Consider the following 21,143-nt stretch of genomic DNA (forward strand, 5'->3'; position numbering starts at 1 on the left):
CACCTTGGAGAAACGATAGGAAGGGCAGGCTCATTCCCGGCGCATTCACAGCCATATAAGGAGACAATAGAAAACAGAGCTTTGAAAATTCTGCCCATTTCCTGGTTGAAGTATCATCTTGGTTTCGCCTGTAGCATGAGTTCTGTGGCACTCACAGATATCTTTGCAGTTTTGGACACCTTAGAGTGTTTTCTTTCCAAAGCTGCCAATTATATGCATAGTCGAGCATCTTTTCGTGACAAAATATTGCACTGAAAAAAGGGGACGTTTTTTATCCATAAATTAAAAGAGCGCCCCCTATATCCAAGAAGTTAAGCCATATTGCCACAACTTTAGAAGTATGCTTGGGGTCATTGTCCATTTGGAAGACCCATTTGCAAGCAAGCTTTAACTTCCGGACTGATGTCTTGAGATGTTGCTTCAATATATCCACATAATTTTCTTTCCTCATGATGCCATCTATTTTGTGAAGTGCACCAGTCCCTCCTGCAGCAAAGCACCCCCACAACATGATGCTGCTTCCCCCGTGCTTCACAGTTGGGATGGTGTTCTTTGGCTTGCAAGCCTCCCTCTTTTTCCTCCAAACATAACGATGGTCATTATGGCCGAACAGTTATTTTTTTGTTTCATCAGACCAGAGGAACTTTCTCCAAAAAGTACGATCTTTGTCCCCATGTGAAGTTGCAAACCGTAGTCTTGCTTTTTTTTATGGCGTTTATGGTTTTGGAGCAGTGGCTTCTTCCTTGCTAAGCGGCCTTTCATGTGATGTCGGTATAGGGCTTGTTTTACTGTGGATATAGATACTTTTGTACCTGTTTCCTCCAGCATCTTCACAAGGTCCTTTGCTGCTGTTCTGGGATTGACTTGCACTTTACGTTCAAAGTACGTTCATCTCTAGGAGACAGAACGTGTCTCCTTCCTGAGCGGAATGACAGCTGTGTGGTCCCATGGTGTTTATACTTGCTTACTATTGTTTGTACAGATGAACGTGGTACCTTCAGGCATTTGGAAATTGCTCCCAAGGATGAACCAGACTTGTGGAGGTCTACAATTGTTTTTCTGAGGTCTTGGCTGATTTATTTTGATTTTCCCATGATGTCAAGCAAAGAGGCACTGAGTTTGAAGGTAGGCCTTGACATACATCCACAGGCACACCTCTAATTGACTCAAATTATGTAAATTAGCCTATCGGAAGCTTCTAAAGCCATGACATAGTTTTCTGGAATTTTCCAAGCTGTTTAAAGGCACAGTCAACTTAGTGTATGTAAACCTCTGACCCACTGGATTTGTGATACAGTGAATTATTAGTGAAATAATCTGACTGTAAACAATTGCTGGAAAAATTACTTATGTCATGCACAAAGTGGATGTCCTAACCGACTTGCCAAAACTATAGTTTGTTAACAAGAAATGTGTGGAGTGGTTGAAAAACTACTTTTAATGACTCCAACCTAAGTGTATGTAAACTTCTGACTTCAACTGTAAGTAGAATTGCAGGAGATTTGCTTTCAATTGCTATATTTTCTGTCAGCTGCAGGCAAAATGTGTCATTGTAGGAAATGAGCTTTACAATGGCAAGAATTCATCTCACCTCCACGGAGAAATGTGTAGAATGACAGGAATTTGAGTTAAAAAGGCAACCCCACCTGCAAAATGTTTGATTTTTCTTCTGCAGCTAACAGGTCGACTGTAACCATTGCCACGCTCCCTGCCATGCACACCACCTAAGCCTCTTTTTGATCCAGAAAAAACCTGATGTGTGTGTGCTTGCCTGTGTGAGGCAATCTTATGTGATCAATTTCATCCTCAAGGTCGTTTACAGAATAAGGATTTGACAGAGTAATTGAGCATCCATCCATTCTATACTGAACAAAAATATGAACACAACATGCAACAATTTAAAAGATTTTAGTTAAAGTTCATATAAGGAAATCAGTCAATCAAAAAAATGAATTAGTCCCTATTTTTTGTTTAGTGTGTAAAGGGGCCATTTTAATGGGCATTGACTGTCTGTGTGCCAACCACAGCAGCCCATTCACTTTCCGACAGTCTCAGTCTTCAAACTCTCATTGACTTTTGTATTTATGTTGAACTTGCTGAATACGTTTCCAACCCCCTTCTTTCTATTCCATACATATCTAGAGAGCTAATAAAGAGTGTAGATATTGATGGCTTTTCAGAGGACAGAGCAGTGCACCCTTTAAATGGCACAGCGGGAATCAACCCTCCATCCATCAGCGGTCCGACAAAGATTAGGCCAGAGCGGGAAGAGTTTTACTGCAGTCAGCCGCCTGCGTATCATTATCACCAGCTTATTAAAGGCTGTCATCACACTGTGTGTGTGTGTGTGTGTGTGTATGTGTGTGTGTGTGTGTGTGTGTGTGTGTGTGTGTGTGTGTGTGTGTGTGTGTGTGTGTGTGTGTGTGTGTGTGTGTGTGTGTGTGTGTGTGTGTGTGAGCAAGCTACAGAGCGTGCTGTCTCACTCTTAGCCCAACACACCCTGAGTATCATCCTTCAGAATCACCAAATGCGTTTGCATGTGCAGGAATTTTCTACTGGGCTTCACACTGGTTGAATCAACGTTGTTTCCCCATCATTTCAATCAATTTATGTTGAACAAAGTGGAATAGATGTAAAATTAACGTCTGTGCCAAGTGGGTTGACTTGATGGTGCCACAGTTAACCAGAATATATAGACAGACGGTAAACAATATATACAGTTGAAGTCGGAAGTTTACATACACCTTAGCCAAATACATTTAAACTCAATTTTTCACAATTCCTGACATTTAATCCCAGTAAATATTCCCTGTTTTAGGTCAGTTAGAATCACCACTTTATTTTAAGAATGTGAATTGTCAGAATAATAGTGGAGAGAATTATTTATTTCAGCTTTTAATTCTTTCATCACATTCCCAGTGGTTCAGACGTTTGCATACAGTCAATTGGTATTTGGTAGTATTGCCTTTAAATTGTTTAACTTGGGTCAAACATTTCAGGTAGCCTTCCACAAGCTTCTCACAATAAGTTGTGTGCATTTTGGCCCATTCCTCCTCCTGACAGAGCTGGTGTAACTGAGTCAGGTTTGTAGGCCTCCTTACTTGCACACACTTTTTCAGTTCTGCCCACAAATTTTCTATAGGATTGAGGTCAGGGCTTTGTGATGGCCACTCCAATACCTAGACTTTGTTGCAGAACCTTGAATGGCCCAACGTACCGGGGTGCCAACTTCCTTGATTCCACGTGCAGAGGCAGATACCTAGTAGACAACCAGACCTCCTGGCCTGGATGCAGGAGAGGATTCGAATGGCGATGATGGTTGGCCTGTCATTGAACCCGAGCTGAGGACCTCAGGAGTGCTGACTGATCCCTCTTTCAGGTCTGGTGGCAATGAGAGATGGGACGTTGAGTGGATGGAACCACCACTTCAATCTTCTGATCTGGAAACAGAGGAGGCTGGTATCCGTACAAAACCTGAAATGGTGACAGGCCATTGGAGGAACACTGGAGAGTGTCGTGTGCGTACTCCACCCAGGGAAGATGCTGACTCCAAGTGGCAGTGTTGGCGAACACACAGCACCGTAAGGCAGTCTCCAGATCCAGATTCACCCGCTCCATTTGACCATTGGACTGAGGAGTACAGAACACCCTCCAGAATCTGGAGGCAAACTGGGGGCCTCGGTCAGAAACGATGTCCAAAGGAAGTCAGTGAAGGCGGAAAACATGCTGAAGATGGCCAGATGGAAGCTTAGGCAGCGGAATGAAATGGGTCGCCTTGGAAAAGTGGTCCACAATGACCAGGATGACAATGTGGCCCTCTGAGAATTGAAGACCCGTGATGAAATCCATAGAGAGATGAGACCAGGGTCGAGAAGTTGTTGGCAGCGGATGAAGAAGCCCCAGAGGCTGCTGACGAGCAGTCTTGTTTCCGGGTGCATGTTGGACAGGCAGCCACAAAGGTCCGAGTGTCCACCTCCACTGAGGGACACCAAAACCACCTCGTCAGAAACTCTAGCGTTCGCTGCCCTTCCGGATGGACTGTGCCTCAAAAGAAGAACAAAGCGTCTGTTAGATGGACAGCCGTCAGGAACTGCCTCCCTACTTTGCATCTCATTCACTACAGTCTCTATACTCCAGGACAATGGTGCAAGGATGAGCGACCTGGGGATGATGGATCCAAGCAGCCGATCCTCACTGGAGCTGAGGAACTGACGAGAAAGGGCATCTGGCTTCACGTTCTTAGACCCCAGATGGTAAGAGCCCAACGAGCCTGTCGGTACAGTGGCGTTTAGCCTCCTGGATGTAGGCCAGGTTCTTGTATTCAGTCCAAACTGTAAAGGGATGTTCTGAACCCTCCAAACAGTGCCGCCACTCCTCCAAAGCCAGTTTGACTGCAAGAAGCTCCAATTGCCGAAATCATAGTTCCTCTAGGGATGAAGCTTTTGGTCTGTAGCCGAGCGCTGAGACAGAACCGCACCCACGCCAATGTCAGAGGCATCCACCTCTACCACGAAGGGAAGAGAAGAATCCGCATGAACTAGAATGGGTGCAGACAAAAACCAATGTTTCAGGTCTTAGAACACCTTCTCAGCAGCAGGGGTCTAGCTTACATGCCCAGACGAACCCTTGGTGAGCTCTGTCAATGGCACAGCCACCGAACTAAAGTATCTCACAAATCTCCAGTAGAAATGAGTAAAACCCCAAAAACGCTGGACTTGCTTGACTATGCTGGGCCGCGGCCAGTTGACCACCGCTTCTACCTTTTGGGAGTCCATCCATACACAGCCCTGAGACACAATGTACCCCAAGAAGGTGATCTGAGGAACGTGAAACTCAAACTTTTCAGCCTTCACAAAGAAGTGGTGAGAGAGGAGTCTTTGAAGAACATGGCGAACATGTTGGATGTGTTCAAACATAGGCCTGGACAAGATGAGGATGTCATCCAGGTACACAAACACAAACTGGTGAAGGAAGTCGCACAGCACGGCCTGGAAAAAGGCTGGAGCATTTGTAAGTCCAAGCGGCATGACACGGTACTCATAATGTCCATTTGGACGTCCCGTCTACTCACGAGTCATCCCATTTCCCATCAGCTCTGAACAGGAGGCACAGAAATGTCCAGACCGTCCACAGTAAAGACAACGTTGCTCGTTAATCCTGCACCTTCTGTCCAGAGCGGAAAGTCTAGTGCGTAGCAATTGCATCGGCTCTTCTGAAGGATATGAAGGAGAACCAGAGCCAAATTGAGAACTCTGACAGGGTACAGGACAAGCAGATGCAGCATAAGGCAGTGCAACAAATGAAGAATCGACTCCCTCAGCTGAACCCGAAACACTGGAAACAACTCGGAACCCCTCCGTCCTCTCACGACGACGTTCCCGAAGCAGTGAGCAGTGTTCCTGCCACTGATGGGGTGATCAAAAACCCTCTTCATCTCCTGGGTGAAGCTTTGCAACATGTCTGATTGTTGCTCCCATATGGTCGTGGCCCAGGCCAGAGCCCGTCCTGAGAGCAAGGAGATGACGTGGCTGTGCTTTACTGAAACAGCTGCAAAAACTAGTCATGCTGTGCTGGATGCAGGCCTCGCTCTGCTCCGTTGCCGGTGAATTCATGATTCAGAAATCTGCGAAGTATGGACAAATTCATTGTTTTATTGTCCCGCGCCGCTGCCGTAGCCTCCTGCCTGTCCGGCGCCACTGCCGGAGCCTCCCGCCTGTCCGGCGCCGGAGCCTCCCGCCTGTCCGGTGCCGCTGCCGGAGCCTCCCGCCTGTCCGGCGCTGCCGGAGCCTCCCGCCTGTCCGGCGCCGCTGCCGGAGTCTCCCGCCTGTCCGGCGCCGCTGCCGGAGTCTCCCGCCTGTCCGGCGCCGCTGCCGGAGTCTCCCGCCTGTCCGGCGCCGCTGCCGGAGTCTCCCGCCTGTCCGGCGCCGCTGCCGGAGTCTCCCGCCTGTCCGGCGCCGCTGCCGGAGTCTCCCGCCTGTCCGGCGCCGCTGCCGGAGTCTCCCGCCTGTCCGGCGCCGCTGCCGGAGCCTCCGGCCTGTCCGGCAGCGGCCAACTTTGACGTCATCGCCCCCACCCTTCCCAACCAGCTATGGATCTGGGATCAGTTTCTAGGTCTTTGGTCGAGATGTCTTCTTTCAATAGAGCATTTCATTGTGACAATCCCGCGGGCTTTGACCCTTTGGCGGGCAAAATACTTGGTGTCGCGAGAAAATACATGCACTTTCCTGCGCGCATTGCGCCCGGAGTGCCCTTTGTTCCATGAAGCACGAGACGATGTCAGTTTGTCTGTTTGAGTTGAGAATTGTTTTGCACGTTTAGAACATCCTAAAGCTTGATTCTGCACTTAGTTTGACCAGTTTAGTCGACATATAATATGTAATTTTGAAGTTTTGATGCGCAACCCCTCGAATTTTGGCTGCATTTCAGCCGGAATTTGTCGCGTTTGATAACACAAAGACACACGACTTGAAACCAAACGCTGTTTTGGGTAAGTATGAGTCCTTCCACTACTTCTGATCGAAGACCATCAAAGGTAAGGGAATATTTATGTTGTAATTTTGTGTTTCTGTTGACTCCGACATAGCGGAGAAATATTGCTTACGTCTGAGCGCCGTCTCAGATTATTGAATAGTGAGCGATTTCTGTAATGTGAAAAAGAAATGTGACAAAGCGATTGCATTAAGAAGCAGTGTATCCTTCTAACTATATGTAGAACATGTATATTTAGTCAAAGTTTATGATGTGTATTGCTGGTATCTGGCGTTATCTGGCGGAGTTATCATAATTTCTCCGGACATTTTTGTAGCATTTTTTGAACATGGCGTCAATGTAAACAGAGATTTATGGATATAAATTGCATATTATTGAAAAAAACATAAATGTACTGTGTAACATGTCCTATTACTGTCATCTGATGAAGATTTTCAAAAGGTTAGTGAATTATTTTTCTTTGAATCCTGCGTTTGTGATTGCATCTTTTGTTCGACAAAATGGCTATATATTGGCTGTGTCTTTGGAGGTGGTTTGACATAAATATGTGCTATGTTTTCACCGTAAAACATTTTAGAAATCTGACTCGCTGGGTAGATGAACAAGGTGTTTATCTTTCATTTGAGCTATTGGACTTGTTAATGTGTGGAGGTTAAATATTTTGAAGAATATTTTTGCATTCTGTGCGCCATCTTTTGAGTTGAGCGTGGGGGGGGGGGGGGTGCCCAAGGGGAACGTGGTTGCGTGAACAAGTTAGTTATACAAAGTAAACAGCAAACTACAAATATGTCTAATGACGAAATACTCACAAGTGATGAAGAAAACTACTGGATGGGTGCCGATGGTGTTGTCGAACCATATTTATTTGAGCCTGAGTATTCGGATGAATAATTGAGGCAAGTTGAGCTTCAGATGGCCACTGCCGCTCTAGCCACCGATGCTGCAACAGCAGCTGGACCACAGCCCCAACCCATCCCCAGGATGGGCAACTGGCTCCAATGCCGACAGATGAGGAACTCTGGTGTCCTGGATTTCTTTTTCTGTATTCCAAGGATGAATCAGAGATGCAACCCTGTTCCAGCGGGGCCTTTCCAAAGAGTACTATAAGTAGCTAACCTTCACTTTATTGAATGATAACGTATTATAAACCTCTATGAGCGGAATCATTAGTGGGTTTATGTTTTCACATTAGCCCAATTGTATCTTTTAATATCCTTCGGTTTTCTGTCTCCATCATTTCTGATTGTATATCTTGTTCTTATGCATCGTCCCTGAAGAGCTGGCTATACACACGCAGTGCTGCTCGGTTGGCTGCAGAAGTATTTAAAGTGCTTTCTTCATGCTCCTTCACTTTTTCCATATTTTGTTGTGTTACAGTCTGAATTTAAAATGGATTAAATAGAGATTTTTTTTCAATGGCCTGCACTCAATACCCCATAATGTCAAAGTGGAATTATGTTTTTCAAAATGTTTAGAAATGTATAAAAAATGAAAAAATGAAATGTCTTTGAGTCAATAAGTAATCAACTCCTTTGTTATGGCACACCTAACTAAGTTAAACATTTGCTTAACAAGTCGCATAATAAGTTGCATGGACTCACTCTATATGAAATAATAGTGTTTAACATGATTTTTGAATGACTACAGTACCTCATCTTCATACCCCACACATACAATTATCTGTAAGGTCCCTTAAACAGAGATACAACCACAAAGACCAAGGAGGTTTTCCAATGCTTTGCAAAAGAAGGGCAGATATTGAATATCCCTCTGAGCATGGTGAAGTTATTAATTACACTTTGGATGGTGTATCAATAGACCCAGTCACTACAAAGATAAAGGCGTCCTTCCTAACTCAGTTCCCGGAGAGGAAGGAAAACCGCTCATGAATTTCAGCATGAGGCCAATAGTGAATTTACAATAGTTACAGTGTTTCATGGCTGTGAAAGGAGAAAACTGAGGATTAATCAACAACATTGAAGTTACTCCACAATACTCCACAATTGACAGAGCGAAAAGAATGAAGCCTGTAGAGAATACAAATATTCCAAAACATGCATCCTGTTTGCTTTAAGGCACTAAAGTAATACTGCAAAAAAATTTTTGTCCTGAATACAAAGTGTTATGTTTGGGGCAAATCCAACACATTACTGAGTACCACTCTCCATATTTTCAAGCATAGTGGCGGCTGTACCATGTTATGGGTATGCTTGTAATCGTTAAGGACTGGGGAGTTTTTCAGGATAAAATAAAGGAAGGAAAACCTGGTTGTCTCCTTTCTAACAGACACTGGGAGATGAATTCACCTTTCAGCAGGACAGTGACCTAAAACACAAGGCCAGATCTACACTGGAGTTGCTTACGAAGTAGACAGTGAATGTTCCTGAGTGGCTGAGTTATAGTTTTGACCATTTTCAGGTCTATGGCAATGTCTAGCAATGATCAACAAACAATTTGACAGAGCTTGAAGAATTCTGAAAATAATAATGGGCAAATGTTGCACAATCCAGGTGTGGAAAGCTGTTAGAGACTTAACCAGAAAACTCATAGCTGGAATCGCTGCCAAAGGTGTTTCTACAAAGTATTGACTCATGGGTGTAAATACTTATGTAAATTATATATTTCTTTGTTGAATTTAAAATGATTTTGAAAACATTTCTATAAACATGTTTTCACTTTTATTATGGGGTATTGTATGTAGATGGTCGAGGCTGAAGGGTCTCCCCCACGAGGGCGCACATATACAGTTGTTCACATCTCCGCAGATGTGGCCGTCGGCTAAATATAATAATGGTAAATGTTTGAGGTGGAAAAGTACACATTTCCTGACACAAACTATTGTACATTTGACAAAAATAGCTAATTCAGCTGTACACTTTCAATAAATGTTCAATTTGTCCACACTTTGTGGATTTCTGAACTATGAATTCACTGGCAATGGAGCAGAGTGAGGCCTGCATCCAGCAACATCACAAGTCACGTGACCCATTTTCCCCCAGCTGATTCAGTACAGAACTACAGGAAGAGAGAGGGGGAGAGGTCAAACTCCACTGAACTTGTTTCAATGTATGAAATCACTTGGGAGTTTCTGGATTGGGGTATACTTCTCCTTTAAGAGCTGCAGAGCCAATGCTCTAGTTGGCATGAGAGATGTTGGAAGAGCTTAACTGCTGTTTAGCTCTCCCTCTTTACATTTTTGAATACAAAAGCCTTTTATTTTGTCTCCCTATTTGGTTTGCTCCATTTTTAGCTCCAAATTACAAGTTGGTGTGGGGTTTTATTTTGGTTTGCCATTTCTGGTGATATTTTAGTGGGAACTTATGGTGGTTGTCTTTTAGGACCCAGATTCTTGTTGCTAATCAACTTTCAGTGGACACCTCCATGAGTGTCTTTGAGAACCCCTCCTAAAACTCCACCTGTTTTGTTCTGGTTGTCCGTGGCTTATTTGTTAGTTCCCTATTTCTGTTGAGTGATGATATTTCTGGTTTTCTTATTGGGGAACATAACACTACTTAGGACCTAAAAGAGTTTTTCTGCTGTCCCCAGGTAGGTTCCAGGTAGAACCCCTTTTAATTTCCATATACTGTAGAACCATTTACACAGAGGGTTCTACATGGAACTCAAAAGAGTTCTACCTGCAACCAAAAAGGGTTATTTTATGGAGACAGCCGAAGAACCCCTTTGGAACCCTTTTTTTCTAAGGGAGTACAGACAACATACAGGTACAGTATGTAGAAGAATATATTACACAAATCCACATGCACTAAGTTCACAACGTACTCTCCACTGTACGCTAAGAACTACAAGCTTCCTCTGTCTAGCTCTGTCTACCTATAACTCTCTAAAGCCCTTTCAGTGTCTCCTCACCTAACTCATGCCAAATATTTCTCTCTGTCTGTCATTATGTACTGTACCATACAGTATGTACCCTTTAACGTGCTCTTCTCTGTAACTTCCGCTGAACATCACGTAAGGTACTGTGTTTACTTCACTAAACTTCTCAATGGTCCAGTGCAGCTCTTTTTTTATCTCAATATCAAGTCATTTCTGGGTAACAATAAAATACCTTACTGTGATTGTTTTCTGTTAAAATGGTCCAAAAGAAACTAAAATTGCTTGTTGCTTGGACCGTCTGGGAGTCTGAGTGGAGAGGGACAAACTGAAAACTATCTGTCATTGTCAGAGAGGTTTTGGACTTTCTTATTGGTCTATTAAAGTTGCTATATGTGACTTTTTGGGCGACCGACCAACTCACATAGAAATGTCAGGTCTGTCATTCTCATTGAAAGCATGTCTAAGAAGCAGTAGATCTGTTCTATGTGCATTATTTATATATTTCCTGTTCTTAGATTAGTTTTTGTGTCTTGTACTTTCATTTTTGTACACCAGCTTCAAACTGCTGAAAATACAATATTTTTGGTCATGGAAAATATATTTCACAGTGGTATAGATGGTACAGTATAATGATTTTCTACAATATACTTGCTTGTTTTGACACTGTCGTAGAAATTACACTCAGGGAAAAATCAAAGTCCATCTTAAATGAATCATTCTTTATTATCAGCGCGCTGGAGGGTTCCAATCAACTCAATGCACCAAGTACACATCAATCAATCAGTCAAATTGATTTATAAAGCACTTTTCACATCATCAGATGTCAGAAACCTAGCCTAAAACCCCAAACAGCAACCAATGCAGCTGTACAAGCACGATGGCTAGGAAAATCTCCCTAGAAAGGCAGGATCTTTGGAAGACACCTAGAGAGGATCCAGGCTCCGAGGGGTGGCCAGTCTTCTTCTGGCTGTGCCGGGTGGAGATAAGAGTACATGGCCATTTAAGGCCAGATTGTTCTTCAAGATGTTCAAACGTTCATAGATGACCAGCAGGGTCAAATATTTATCAGTGGTTTTAGATGGTGCAACAGGTCAGTACCTCAGGAGTAAATTTCAGTTGGCTTTTCATAGCTGACCATTCAGAGGTTGAGACAGCAAGTGCGGTAGAGAGAGAGAGTCGAAAACAGCAGGTCCGGAACAAGGTAGCACGTCCGGTGAACAGGTCAGGGTTCCCTAGCCGCAGGCAGAACAGTTGAAACTGGAGCAGCAGCACGACCAGGTGGACTGGGGACAGCCAAGAGTCATCAGGCCAGTTAGTCCTGAGGCATGATCCTTGGGCTCAGGTCCTCTGGGAGGGGAGGGAGAAAGGGAGAGAGAATTAGAGGGAGCATACTTAAATTCACACAGAATAGCAGTAAAAAACAGGAGATAAACAGACTGACCCTAGCCCCCCGGCACATAGACTATTGCCGTATAGATACTGGAGACTGAGACCGATGGGTCATTTCGGGGAATCATTTTGGCTCGTGATCGCTGATTTCAAAACTACTGGCTGAAATTATACAAAACCTTCATAACATATATTTAACTGTCTTTAGGCTCTCGCCTATCATCTTCACTAGATATCACCCTTCTTTGTACTCCCTGCAACTCTTTCTCTCTTATCTCTTATTTAGATTGTCCCTCAATCTCGCCGCTGTGTGTCTTTCCTCCTTTGTAAATCCTTAAATCTCCCAGAGTGTTTGTTCCTGTCTTGTGTTCCATGACTATGGTGCATAGCTATCAGTCTGGTTACCGGTCAGCCCTATGTACAGGCACCGTGTGACAACGATGGCCTCTGTGTCTTTTTCACATAACAACCTAACTTCAAAATAGTGTGATTGTGTGTGTGTGTGTATGCATGTGTGCGTGTTTATGTGCGTGTTTATGTGTGTGTGTGTGTGTGTGTGTGTATGCATGTGTGCGTGTTTATGTGTGTGTGTGTGTGGTGTGGAGGCAAAGTGGGAGGATGTGAGATGAAGAGAGCAGTTGCAGGAGGAGCTGGATGAGCAGCGGGTGGTCAGTTAATAAGACTGTTTGGAGAAACAGGATGTGCTTCGTGCAGGGTTGATGTGTTTCTGTGTCGACTGGGTATACAGTACATCACATTTTCTGCAGTGTGTGTTTGTGACTTTATCTTATGCTTTGTTCATGTGAATAAAGCTGTTGATTATCTGTATCTGTTAGAAAAGGACTTACCATATCTCATTTCCTGTTATTGTTGTTGCGTCTTGCCCCTCTGTGACTGCACAGAGCTGTGTGCTCTCTGCTCTGTGTTGGTAACGGTGATTCTTCTGTTCATCGTTAATTGGTGTGTCACACTGGTCATGGGTCATGATGATGTATGTTATTATCGTCCACCAGTCAGCACCACCTGCACAAGCTCCGTGTGCTCCACCCCTTAAATGTCTACTGAGTGGCTGTTGCCATGGCGTCTCCCTGGGAGACGGGCATAGATCAGAGCAGAGTTACCTTAATTAGAGGAGACTGCGTGTGATTGTGCGATGGAACCTCAGGGCGGCGGGCCGGCAGGAGGTGGATGCTCCAGGGGCCCAGAGCGGAAGCTGGGACCCCCCTCTTCCTCCCCCTCCCTACCTCTACCCTGTTCCAACCACAGCCAGTAAACATATGTTGATTGGTTTTATATGCACAGAGAAAGACAACAGATAACCACAGGTGATTACTGTTTTGTTATTAACACCCAAGGGGTACGTTTAGCTTTCTCAATGTTATTAGAATGAACTTGCAAGGATGGAGAATGTTATATCATTAGTTTTGTGTTCATGTATTGTTTACAGTGAGTGTAGAGGATATGTGTAGAGTCTCATTGCCCGCACAGCTTCAAGCCCTCCAGAAATATTACAACCGAATCATCCCTATCTGTGACAATCTAATGTGGAGGATTATAATGAGTGAAGCCCAGGAATGTCATTGAACAAGTGAGAAAATCAGGGTGTGGAATTTAGACTGCTGTGGTACGGTGGTTCCCACAGGTCTTCCTGAATGGCTGTTTGATATTTGCTTGTTTATAGGTTGTCATTTCATTTCTCAGGGGATAGGCCTATCAAAGCCTATTTAAAGAGGTTTTGTTGGTGAAAGCTCAAATTGGGAATGCAGTTTTCTCAAAAGTATTGACTGTCATTTTCTCTGTTCTTTTCTGAATGAGTTTATCCACAGATACTTTCATTCCCATTCATAAACACACACACACACACACACACACACACACACACACACACACACACACACACACACACACACACACACACACACACTCCCATTCCCATGGTTATACATCATATCTGTAAGTAGTCATTTATTTAGTTGTTCCTCTGTTTGAATGTGCTGAACACCCTGGCTAGATGTAACATGTTAATGATCATCCTGAGTGGTGTATGGGCGGGCCGCATCTCAGATAATCACAGGTCTGTGTGTGTGTGAGAGGGGCTCTGCTCTTTTCCCTCTGAGAAGTGAGGGGCCATTATGACCTGTGATCTTAACAGGGAGCAGACCACAGTGCTCACTGAGAGGAGGCCCTCCGTACCAGGGCAGAGTGGAGCAGAGAGGGGTTGGGTGGAGCAGAGAGGAGGGGGTGAGTGGAGCAGAGAGGGGGGGGTGAGTGGAGCAGAGAGGGGGGGTGAGTGGAGCAGAGAGGGGGGGTGAGTGGAGCAGAGAGGGGGGGTGAGTGGAGCAGAGAGGGGGGGTGAGTGGAGCAGAGAGGGGGTGAGTGGTGCAGAGAGGGGGGTGAATGGAGCAGAGGGGGGGATGGGTGAGTGGTGCAGAGAGGGGGTGAGTGGTGCAGATAGGGGGTGAGTGGTGCAGAGAGGGGGTGAGTGGAGCAGAGAGGGGGGGTGACTGGAGCAGAGGGGGGAGGGTGGGTGAGTGGTGCAGAGAGGGGGTGAGTGGTGCAGAGGGTGTGACTGGTGCAGAGAGGGGGTGAGTGGAGCAGAGAGGGGGGGGGTGAGTGGAGCAGAGAGGGGGGGTGAGTGGAGCAGAGAGGGGGGGTGAGTGGAGCAGAGAGGGGGTGAGTGGTGCAGAGAGGGGGTGAATGGAGCAGGAGGGGGGGATGGGTGAGTGGTGCAGAGAGGGGGTGAGTGGTGCAGAGAGGGGGGGTTGAGTGGTGCAGAGAGGGGGGGTGAGTGGAGAAGAGAGGGGAGTGAGTGGAAGCAGAGAGGGGGGTGGTGGAGCAGAGAGGGGGGGTGAGTGGAGCAGAGAGGGGGGGTGAGTGGAGCAGAGAGGGGGGTGAGTGGAGCAGAGAGGGGGTGAGTGGTGCAGAGAGGGGGTGAATGGAGCAGAGGGGGGGATGGGTGAGTGGTGCAGAGAGGGGGTGAGTGGTGCAGATAGGGGGTGAGTGGTGCAGAGAGGGGGTGAGTGGAGCAGAGAGGGGGGGGTGACTGGAGCAGAGGGGGAGGGTGGGGTGAGTGGTGCAGAGAGGGGGTGAGTGGTGCAGAGGGTGTGACTGGTGCAGAGAGGGGTGAGTGGAGCAGAGAGGGGGGGGGGTGAGTGGTGCAGAGAGGGGGGGTGAGTGGTGCAGAGAGGGGGGGTGAGTGGAGAAGAGAGGGGAGGTGAGTGGAGCAGAGAGGGGAGGTGAGTGGAGCAGAGAGGGGGGGTGAGTGGAGCAGAGAGGGGAGGTGAGTGGAGCAGAGAGGGGGGGGTGAGTGGAGCAGAGAGGGGAGGTGAGTGGAGCAGAGAGGGGAGGTGAGTGGAGCAGAGAGGGGGGGTGAGTGGAGCAGAGAGGGGGGGTGAGTGGAGCAGAGAGGGGGGGTGAGTGGAGCAGAGAGGGGGGGTGAGTGGAGCAGAGAGAAGGTGAGGGTGGACACAGATAGAAGGAGATGAGTAGGGAATAAAGGGATATTGTAGGAGACCTGGAAGAGTCTCCTACAATCTCCAATGGTTTTGGAATTCTTTTTGTAATCAGGTACTGTTAAATCAGTGATGGGCTTAAAAAAGCAAGCCAGGATGCATTCAGATTGACTTCCTCAGCACTTATTCTTTGTTATCTCTCTGCCAGGCCTCGTCTCCACTTATCTCTCCTTTTTAGTTTGCTTTGCCACTGTCTTTTCTCTCTTCTTTCTGGCTCATCCTCCTTCATGCTCTCCTCTCTCATTCTTCTCTCCCTCGTTTCTCTGTGTATGTGTGTGTGTGTGTGTGTGTGTCTGTGTGTGTGTTTGGCACTGAGTCATGTTCTGAGCAGTAAGCAGGTCACAACCTCTGTCAGAATCTGTGCAGCAGGCTACAGGGACACGGGGGTATCTGTGCATGATAGGGAAAAGAGGAAGAACTGTTTTTGTATTCCGAGGTCTAGCTTTCTGTCTGAAAGTGTTCCAGTAAATCCTCCTGCTTCTCTGGATTAGTGCAATGCTGCGGTCGCAAATCTGACTGCTAATAGAGTGCTAACCCTCCTCTCCCCAACCCTCCTCTACTCTACTCTCCCCAACCCTCCTCTACTCTACTCTCCCCAACCCTCCTCTACTCTACTCTCCCCAACCCTCCTCTACTCTACTCTCCCCAACCCTCCTCTACTCTACTCTCCCCACCCTCCTCTACTCTACTCTTACTCTCCCCAACCCTCCTCTACTCTACTCTCCCCAACCCTCCCCTCCTCTACTCTCCCCAACCCTCCTCTACTCTCCCTAACCCTCCCCTCCTCTACTCTCCCTAACCCTCCCCTCCTCTACTCTCCCCAACTCTCCTCTCCTCTACTCTCCCCAACCCTCCCCTCCTCTACTCTCCCCAACCCTCCTCTACTCTCCCCAACCCTCCTCTACTCTCCGCAACCCTCCTCTCCTCTACTCTCCCCAACCCTCCTCTCCTCTACTCTCCCCAACCCTCCTCTCCTCTCCTCAACCCCTCCTCTACTCTACTCTACTCTCCCCAACCCTCCTCTACTCTCCCCAACACTCCTCTCCTTTACTCTCCCCAACCATCCTCTCCTTTACTCTCCCCAACCATCCTCTACTTTCCCCAACGCTCCTCTACTCTCCCCAACCCTCCTCTACTCTCCCCAAACCTCCTCTCCTCTCCTCTCCCCAACCCTCCTCTCCCCAAACCTCCTCTCCTTTCCTCATCTCTCCTCAACCGTCCTCTCCTCTCCCCAACCCTCCTCTACTCTCCCCAACCCTCCTCTCCTCTACTCTCCCCAACTCTACTCTCCTCTACTCTCCCCAACTCTACTCTCCTCTACTCTCCCCAACCCTCCTCTCCTCTACTCTCCCCAACCCTCCTCTCCTCTACTCTCCCCAACCCTCCTCTCCTCTCCTCAACCCTCCTCTACTCTACTCTACTCTCCCCAACCCTCCTCTCCTCTACTCTCCCCAACCCTCCTCTCCTCTCCCCAACCCTCCTCTCCTCTCCCCAACTTTCCTCTCCTCTCCCCAACCGTCCTCTTCTCTCCCCAACCCTCCTCCCCTCCCCTCTCCCCAACCCTCCTCTCCCCAATTCTCCTCTCCTCACCTCACCTCTCCCCAGCCCTCCTCTCCTCTCCCCAACCCTCCTCTCCTCTTTCCCCTTGACCTTTCCAACCCCTCCCTCTACTCTGCCTTCTAGCAATCCACCCATCTATCCATCCATATATTAATCAATCCAGGCATCCATCCATCGTTCCATCTATTTCCAGACACTCTGCAGGGAGTGATACATTGTAATTCTCTCCTCGGTATCTGACAGGAATGTTCAGTGGCATTAAGGCAGACATCTGTTTGGGTTTGGCTCCATCTCTCGCTAGTCTCTTTTTCCCTCCCTTTTAATCTGGCTGGCAACCGCAGTGTTTCAGCAGGATGGCCATGTTTGCTTAGCTTGCGTTTTACTTTCTCCAGTTCTTTTTTCTAATATTCTAATGTCACTGCAGCAGAGATATTAACATTTTTTCAGGCAGGGTTATCTGTATTTTTAAACAAGGCCCATGGATTGTGTTTACATATGAATCACACACACACATGTTAATCAAGAATAGGTGCACAGCATGACAGCAAGGTTTTAGTGTCAGAGACCAAAGTGCATTTTTGTTTCGTTGGTTCTTTACTTTTATTCTTTTAACACTCTGGAGAGTGGAATCGTGAACTGATGAAATTACGCCCACTCTTTAGTTCAACATTGGAAATATTTAACTCTCTCCCTTTATCTATCCCCATCTCTCCTTCTCGCACTCACTCCCTCCCTCTCTCCCCCTTCCTTCTCTCCCTCCCTCTCTCCCCCTTCCCTCCCTCTCTCTCCCCCCTCTATCTCTCCCTCCCTCTCTCCCTCCCTCCCTCTCTCTCATCTGTCAGATGGGAAGGTATATGCGCTGGGAGGGATGGCAGCTGACACGACGCCACAGGCTCTGGTGAGGGTTTATGAGCCGGAGAAGGACCAATGGCAGCCCCTGACCTCTATGCCCACGCCCCGCTATGGAGCCGCCTCCTTCCTGAGAGGCAACAAGATCTACGTGCTGGGTAGGCCACTCCCCCATCCCCCCACACCCCCATCCCTTCCCCTTCTGTCCAGTCACATCTCAGAGGAATGGCAGTATCATCGCCTCTGACCACTCAGAAGACAGCATGCAGAGAGAGGTCAAAAGAGAGATTAGGCAGGTGGACCACAGTTAGATTGTTGGCCTGTAGTTAAATGGCAGCCTGCGGGACATGTTTCAGGACACAGTGTCCTCCATGCCAAACAGGCTCAAGCACCGGCCAACATTGGCCCCTCTCTCTCCCCCAACTGTGTGTCACTCTGGTCAGATCTGACCTACAGTACGGCCACACACTCCACATGTAAATGCTGTTGTACCACACACACATTTAAATATGCACTTTTCTAATTGACCATGAGGATCGGAGGAACCTGTGCTGAATAGGAGAGCAACACTCGCACATACAAACACACACAGACACACACACACTTGCTCAGACGTCTGGGAAGGGTCGGGCCCATCAGCCTCTCATGCTCTACAGAACTTTCTGAGTCTTGACTCACTCTGTGAGAGTTCCAAAAACAGGCAGGGAGTGAGGGACAGACAGAAAGAAAACAGACAGGGAGTGAGGGACAGACAGAAAGAAAATAGACAGGGAGTGAGGGACAGACAGAAGGAAAACCGACAGGGAGTGAGGGACAGACAGAAAGAGGACAGACAGAAAGACAACAGACAGGGAGTGAGGGACAGACAGAAAGAAAACAGACATGGAGTGAGGGACAAACAGAAAGAAAACAGACAGGGAGTGAGGGACAGACAGAAAGAAAACAGACAGGGAGTGAGGGACAAACAGAAAGAAAACAGACAGGGAGTGAGGGACAGCTGTAGATCTGTTCTCTGAGTCTCTGAGCAAACATGTTCGATCTGATTTCAAATAGGTCATGAGAACAGATTAAACAGATAGGTCATTATTCACATTCATTCACTGGTACCAGCACTGCAGCTGTGGACAACAGCCCTAGTTTTAGAATACTTTTTAACTTGTAAGAGTAGAGACATCTACATATATGGCTGTGTAGGAGGGAAAACATTTGAAAAAGATGGCTTCTTATGAATATTCATAAGTGATCTCCATTCCCAGCAAAAGAGTATAACCACATCCTCCTCTCCATGGCTGGTACATCTATTTGGTGTTACTGTGTTACTGCCTGTCTCTCTGGTATATCTATCTATCTATCTACCGACCGACCGACCGACCGACCGACCCTATCCCCTCTGCCCTGAAATTAAGTGGACATTCCTGATGATGTATCATTACGTCTGACGAGTTGACACTTGCAAGGGGCGGGGAGGAAGGAGTGATTTTTAAATGGACCACCCTTGGTTGGAAATTCGTCACTCGTTCATCCCACGATGATTGTATTTTCAGCCACCGGTAGCTTGTGGGTGCTTTATATGTGCGAACAAAGAACAATCTTCTGAAACTCGGCAGTCTATTCTTGTTCTGAGAAATGAAGGCTATTCCATGTGAGAAATTGCCAAGAAACTGAAGATATCGTACAGCGCTGTGTACTACTCCCTTCACAGAACAGCACAAACTGTCTCTAAACAGAATAGAAAGAGGAGTGGGAGGCCCCGGTGCACAACTGAGCAAGAGGATAAGTACATTAGAGTGTCTAGTTTGAGAAACAGATGCCTCATAAGTCCTCAACTGGCAGATATATATACCCGAAAAACACCCGCCTCAATGTCAACAGTGAAGAGGCGACTCCGGGATGCTGGCCTTCAGGGCAGATTTGTAAAGAAAAAGCCATATCTCAGACTGGACAATAAAAATAAAAGATTAAGATGGGAAAAATAACACAGACACTGGACAGAGGAACTCTGCCTAGAAGAATGCTATTCATTGACTACAGCTCAGCGTTCAACACCATAGTGCCCTCCAAGGTCATCAATAAGCTAATGACCCTGGGACTAAACACCTCCCTCTGCAACTGGATCCTGGACTTCCTGACGGGTCGCCCCCAGGTATTAAGGGTGGGTAACAACACATCCGCATGCTGATCCTCAACACAGAGGCCCCTCAGGGGTGCGTGCTCAGTCCCCTTCTATACTTCCCGTTCACTCATGACTGCACGGCCAGGCTAGACTCCAACACCATCATTAAGTGGGCACGACATAACCTATTCCCCCTGAGGAGACTGAAAAGATTTGACATGGGTCCTCAGATCCTCAAAAGGTTCTACAGCTGCACCATCAAGGTTGCATCACTACCTGGTATGGCAACTGCTCAGCCTGCGACTGCAAGGCACTAGAGAGCGTAGTGTGAACGGCCCAGTACATCACTGAGGCCAAGCTTCCTGACATCCAGGACCTCTATACCAGCCGGTGTCAGAGGAAGGCCCTAAAAATTGTCAAAGACTCCAGCCACCCTAGTCATAGACTGTTCTCTCTGTTACCACACGGCAAGCGGTACCGGAGCGCCAAGTCTAGGTCAAGAGGCTTTTAAACAGCTTCTACCCACAAGCCATAAGACTCCTGAACATCTAATCAAATGGCTACCCAGACTATTTGCACCCCCCCTTTTACACCACTGCTATTCTCTGTTATCATGTGTGGGAGAAGGATCCTGTGTTCACAATGTATAGTGTACTCTAGCTACATGTTGATGCCCTTTTCATGTATATAGTAGCCTTTTCAGGGCACTCCATAAACTCAATGATTTAATGTGAAATAAACATGTTGTTGTACAGGCAAAATAAGATTGGTGCTGAAATTGTAGTATGCGGACTACCTTATATGGATAGAACTGTCATAAAGTGGCATTGGTTTCTAGAATGATTTTGCTTGCATATGGGACTGTGTTTCAGGCTGCCAGACTGTTAGTTCTCACCCAGTCCAGTGTGTATGAGGTTCAGTTCAATATGGCGGTCTGTCATCAAAGCTGTCTGAGTGGGTGTGTATGTGAATACTGCCCATCTTCACTGTGAGAAGCTTTTCGGAGCCTGTCCATACACCCTCTCTGAGAACATCTTGTACATCAGCTGCTACTCTGAGTGGTGTACAGCCCGCAATGTGTAGCTATTCTTCACTCCTATCTTGCATTTTATTCTCTCTCTCTCTCTCTCTCTCTCTCTCTCTCTCTCTCTCTCTCTCTCTCTCTCTCTCTCTCTCTCTCTCTCTCTCTCTCTCTGTCTCTCTCTCTCTCTGTCTCTCTCTCTCTCTCTCTCTCTGTCTCTCTCTCTCTCTCTCTCTGTCTCTCTCTCTCTCTCTCTCTCTCTCTCTCTCTCTGTCTCTCTCTCTCTCTCTCTGTCTCTCTCTCTCTCTGTCTCTCTCTCTCTCTCTCTCTGTCTCTCTCTCTCTCTCTCTCTGTCTCTCTCTCTCTCTCTCTCTGT

At 46.9% G+C, this 21,143-nt stretch overlaps 1 protein-coding gene across 1 annotated transcript in view; it reads left to right on the forward strand.

Moving 5' to 3' along the window:
- LOC109907007 (kelch domain-containing protein 8B) overlaps nt 1–21,143 on the forward strand; it is a 109,324-nt gene that overhangs the window by 48,556 nt on the left and 39,625 nt on the right. The window contains exon 2 of the mRNA XM_020504812.2: nt 17,627–17,791. Within this exon, the coding sequence (XP_020360401.2) occupies nt 17,627–17,791 (165 nt within the window). The remainder of the gene's footprint in view (nt 1–17,626; nt 17,792–21,143) is intronic.

This window comes from Oncorhynchus kisutch, linkage group LG17, assembly GCF_002021735.2.
Source record: "Oncorhynchus kisutch isolate 150728-3 linkage group LG17, Okis_V2, whole genome shotgun sequence".
NCBI classification, from domain to species: Eukaryota; Metazoa; Chordata; class Actinopteri; order Salmoniformes; family Salmonidae; genus Oncorhynchus; species Oncorhynchus kisutch.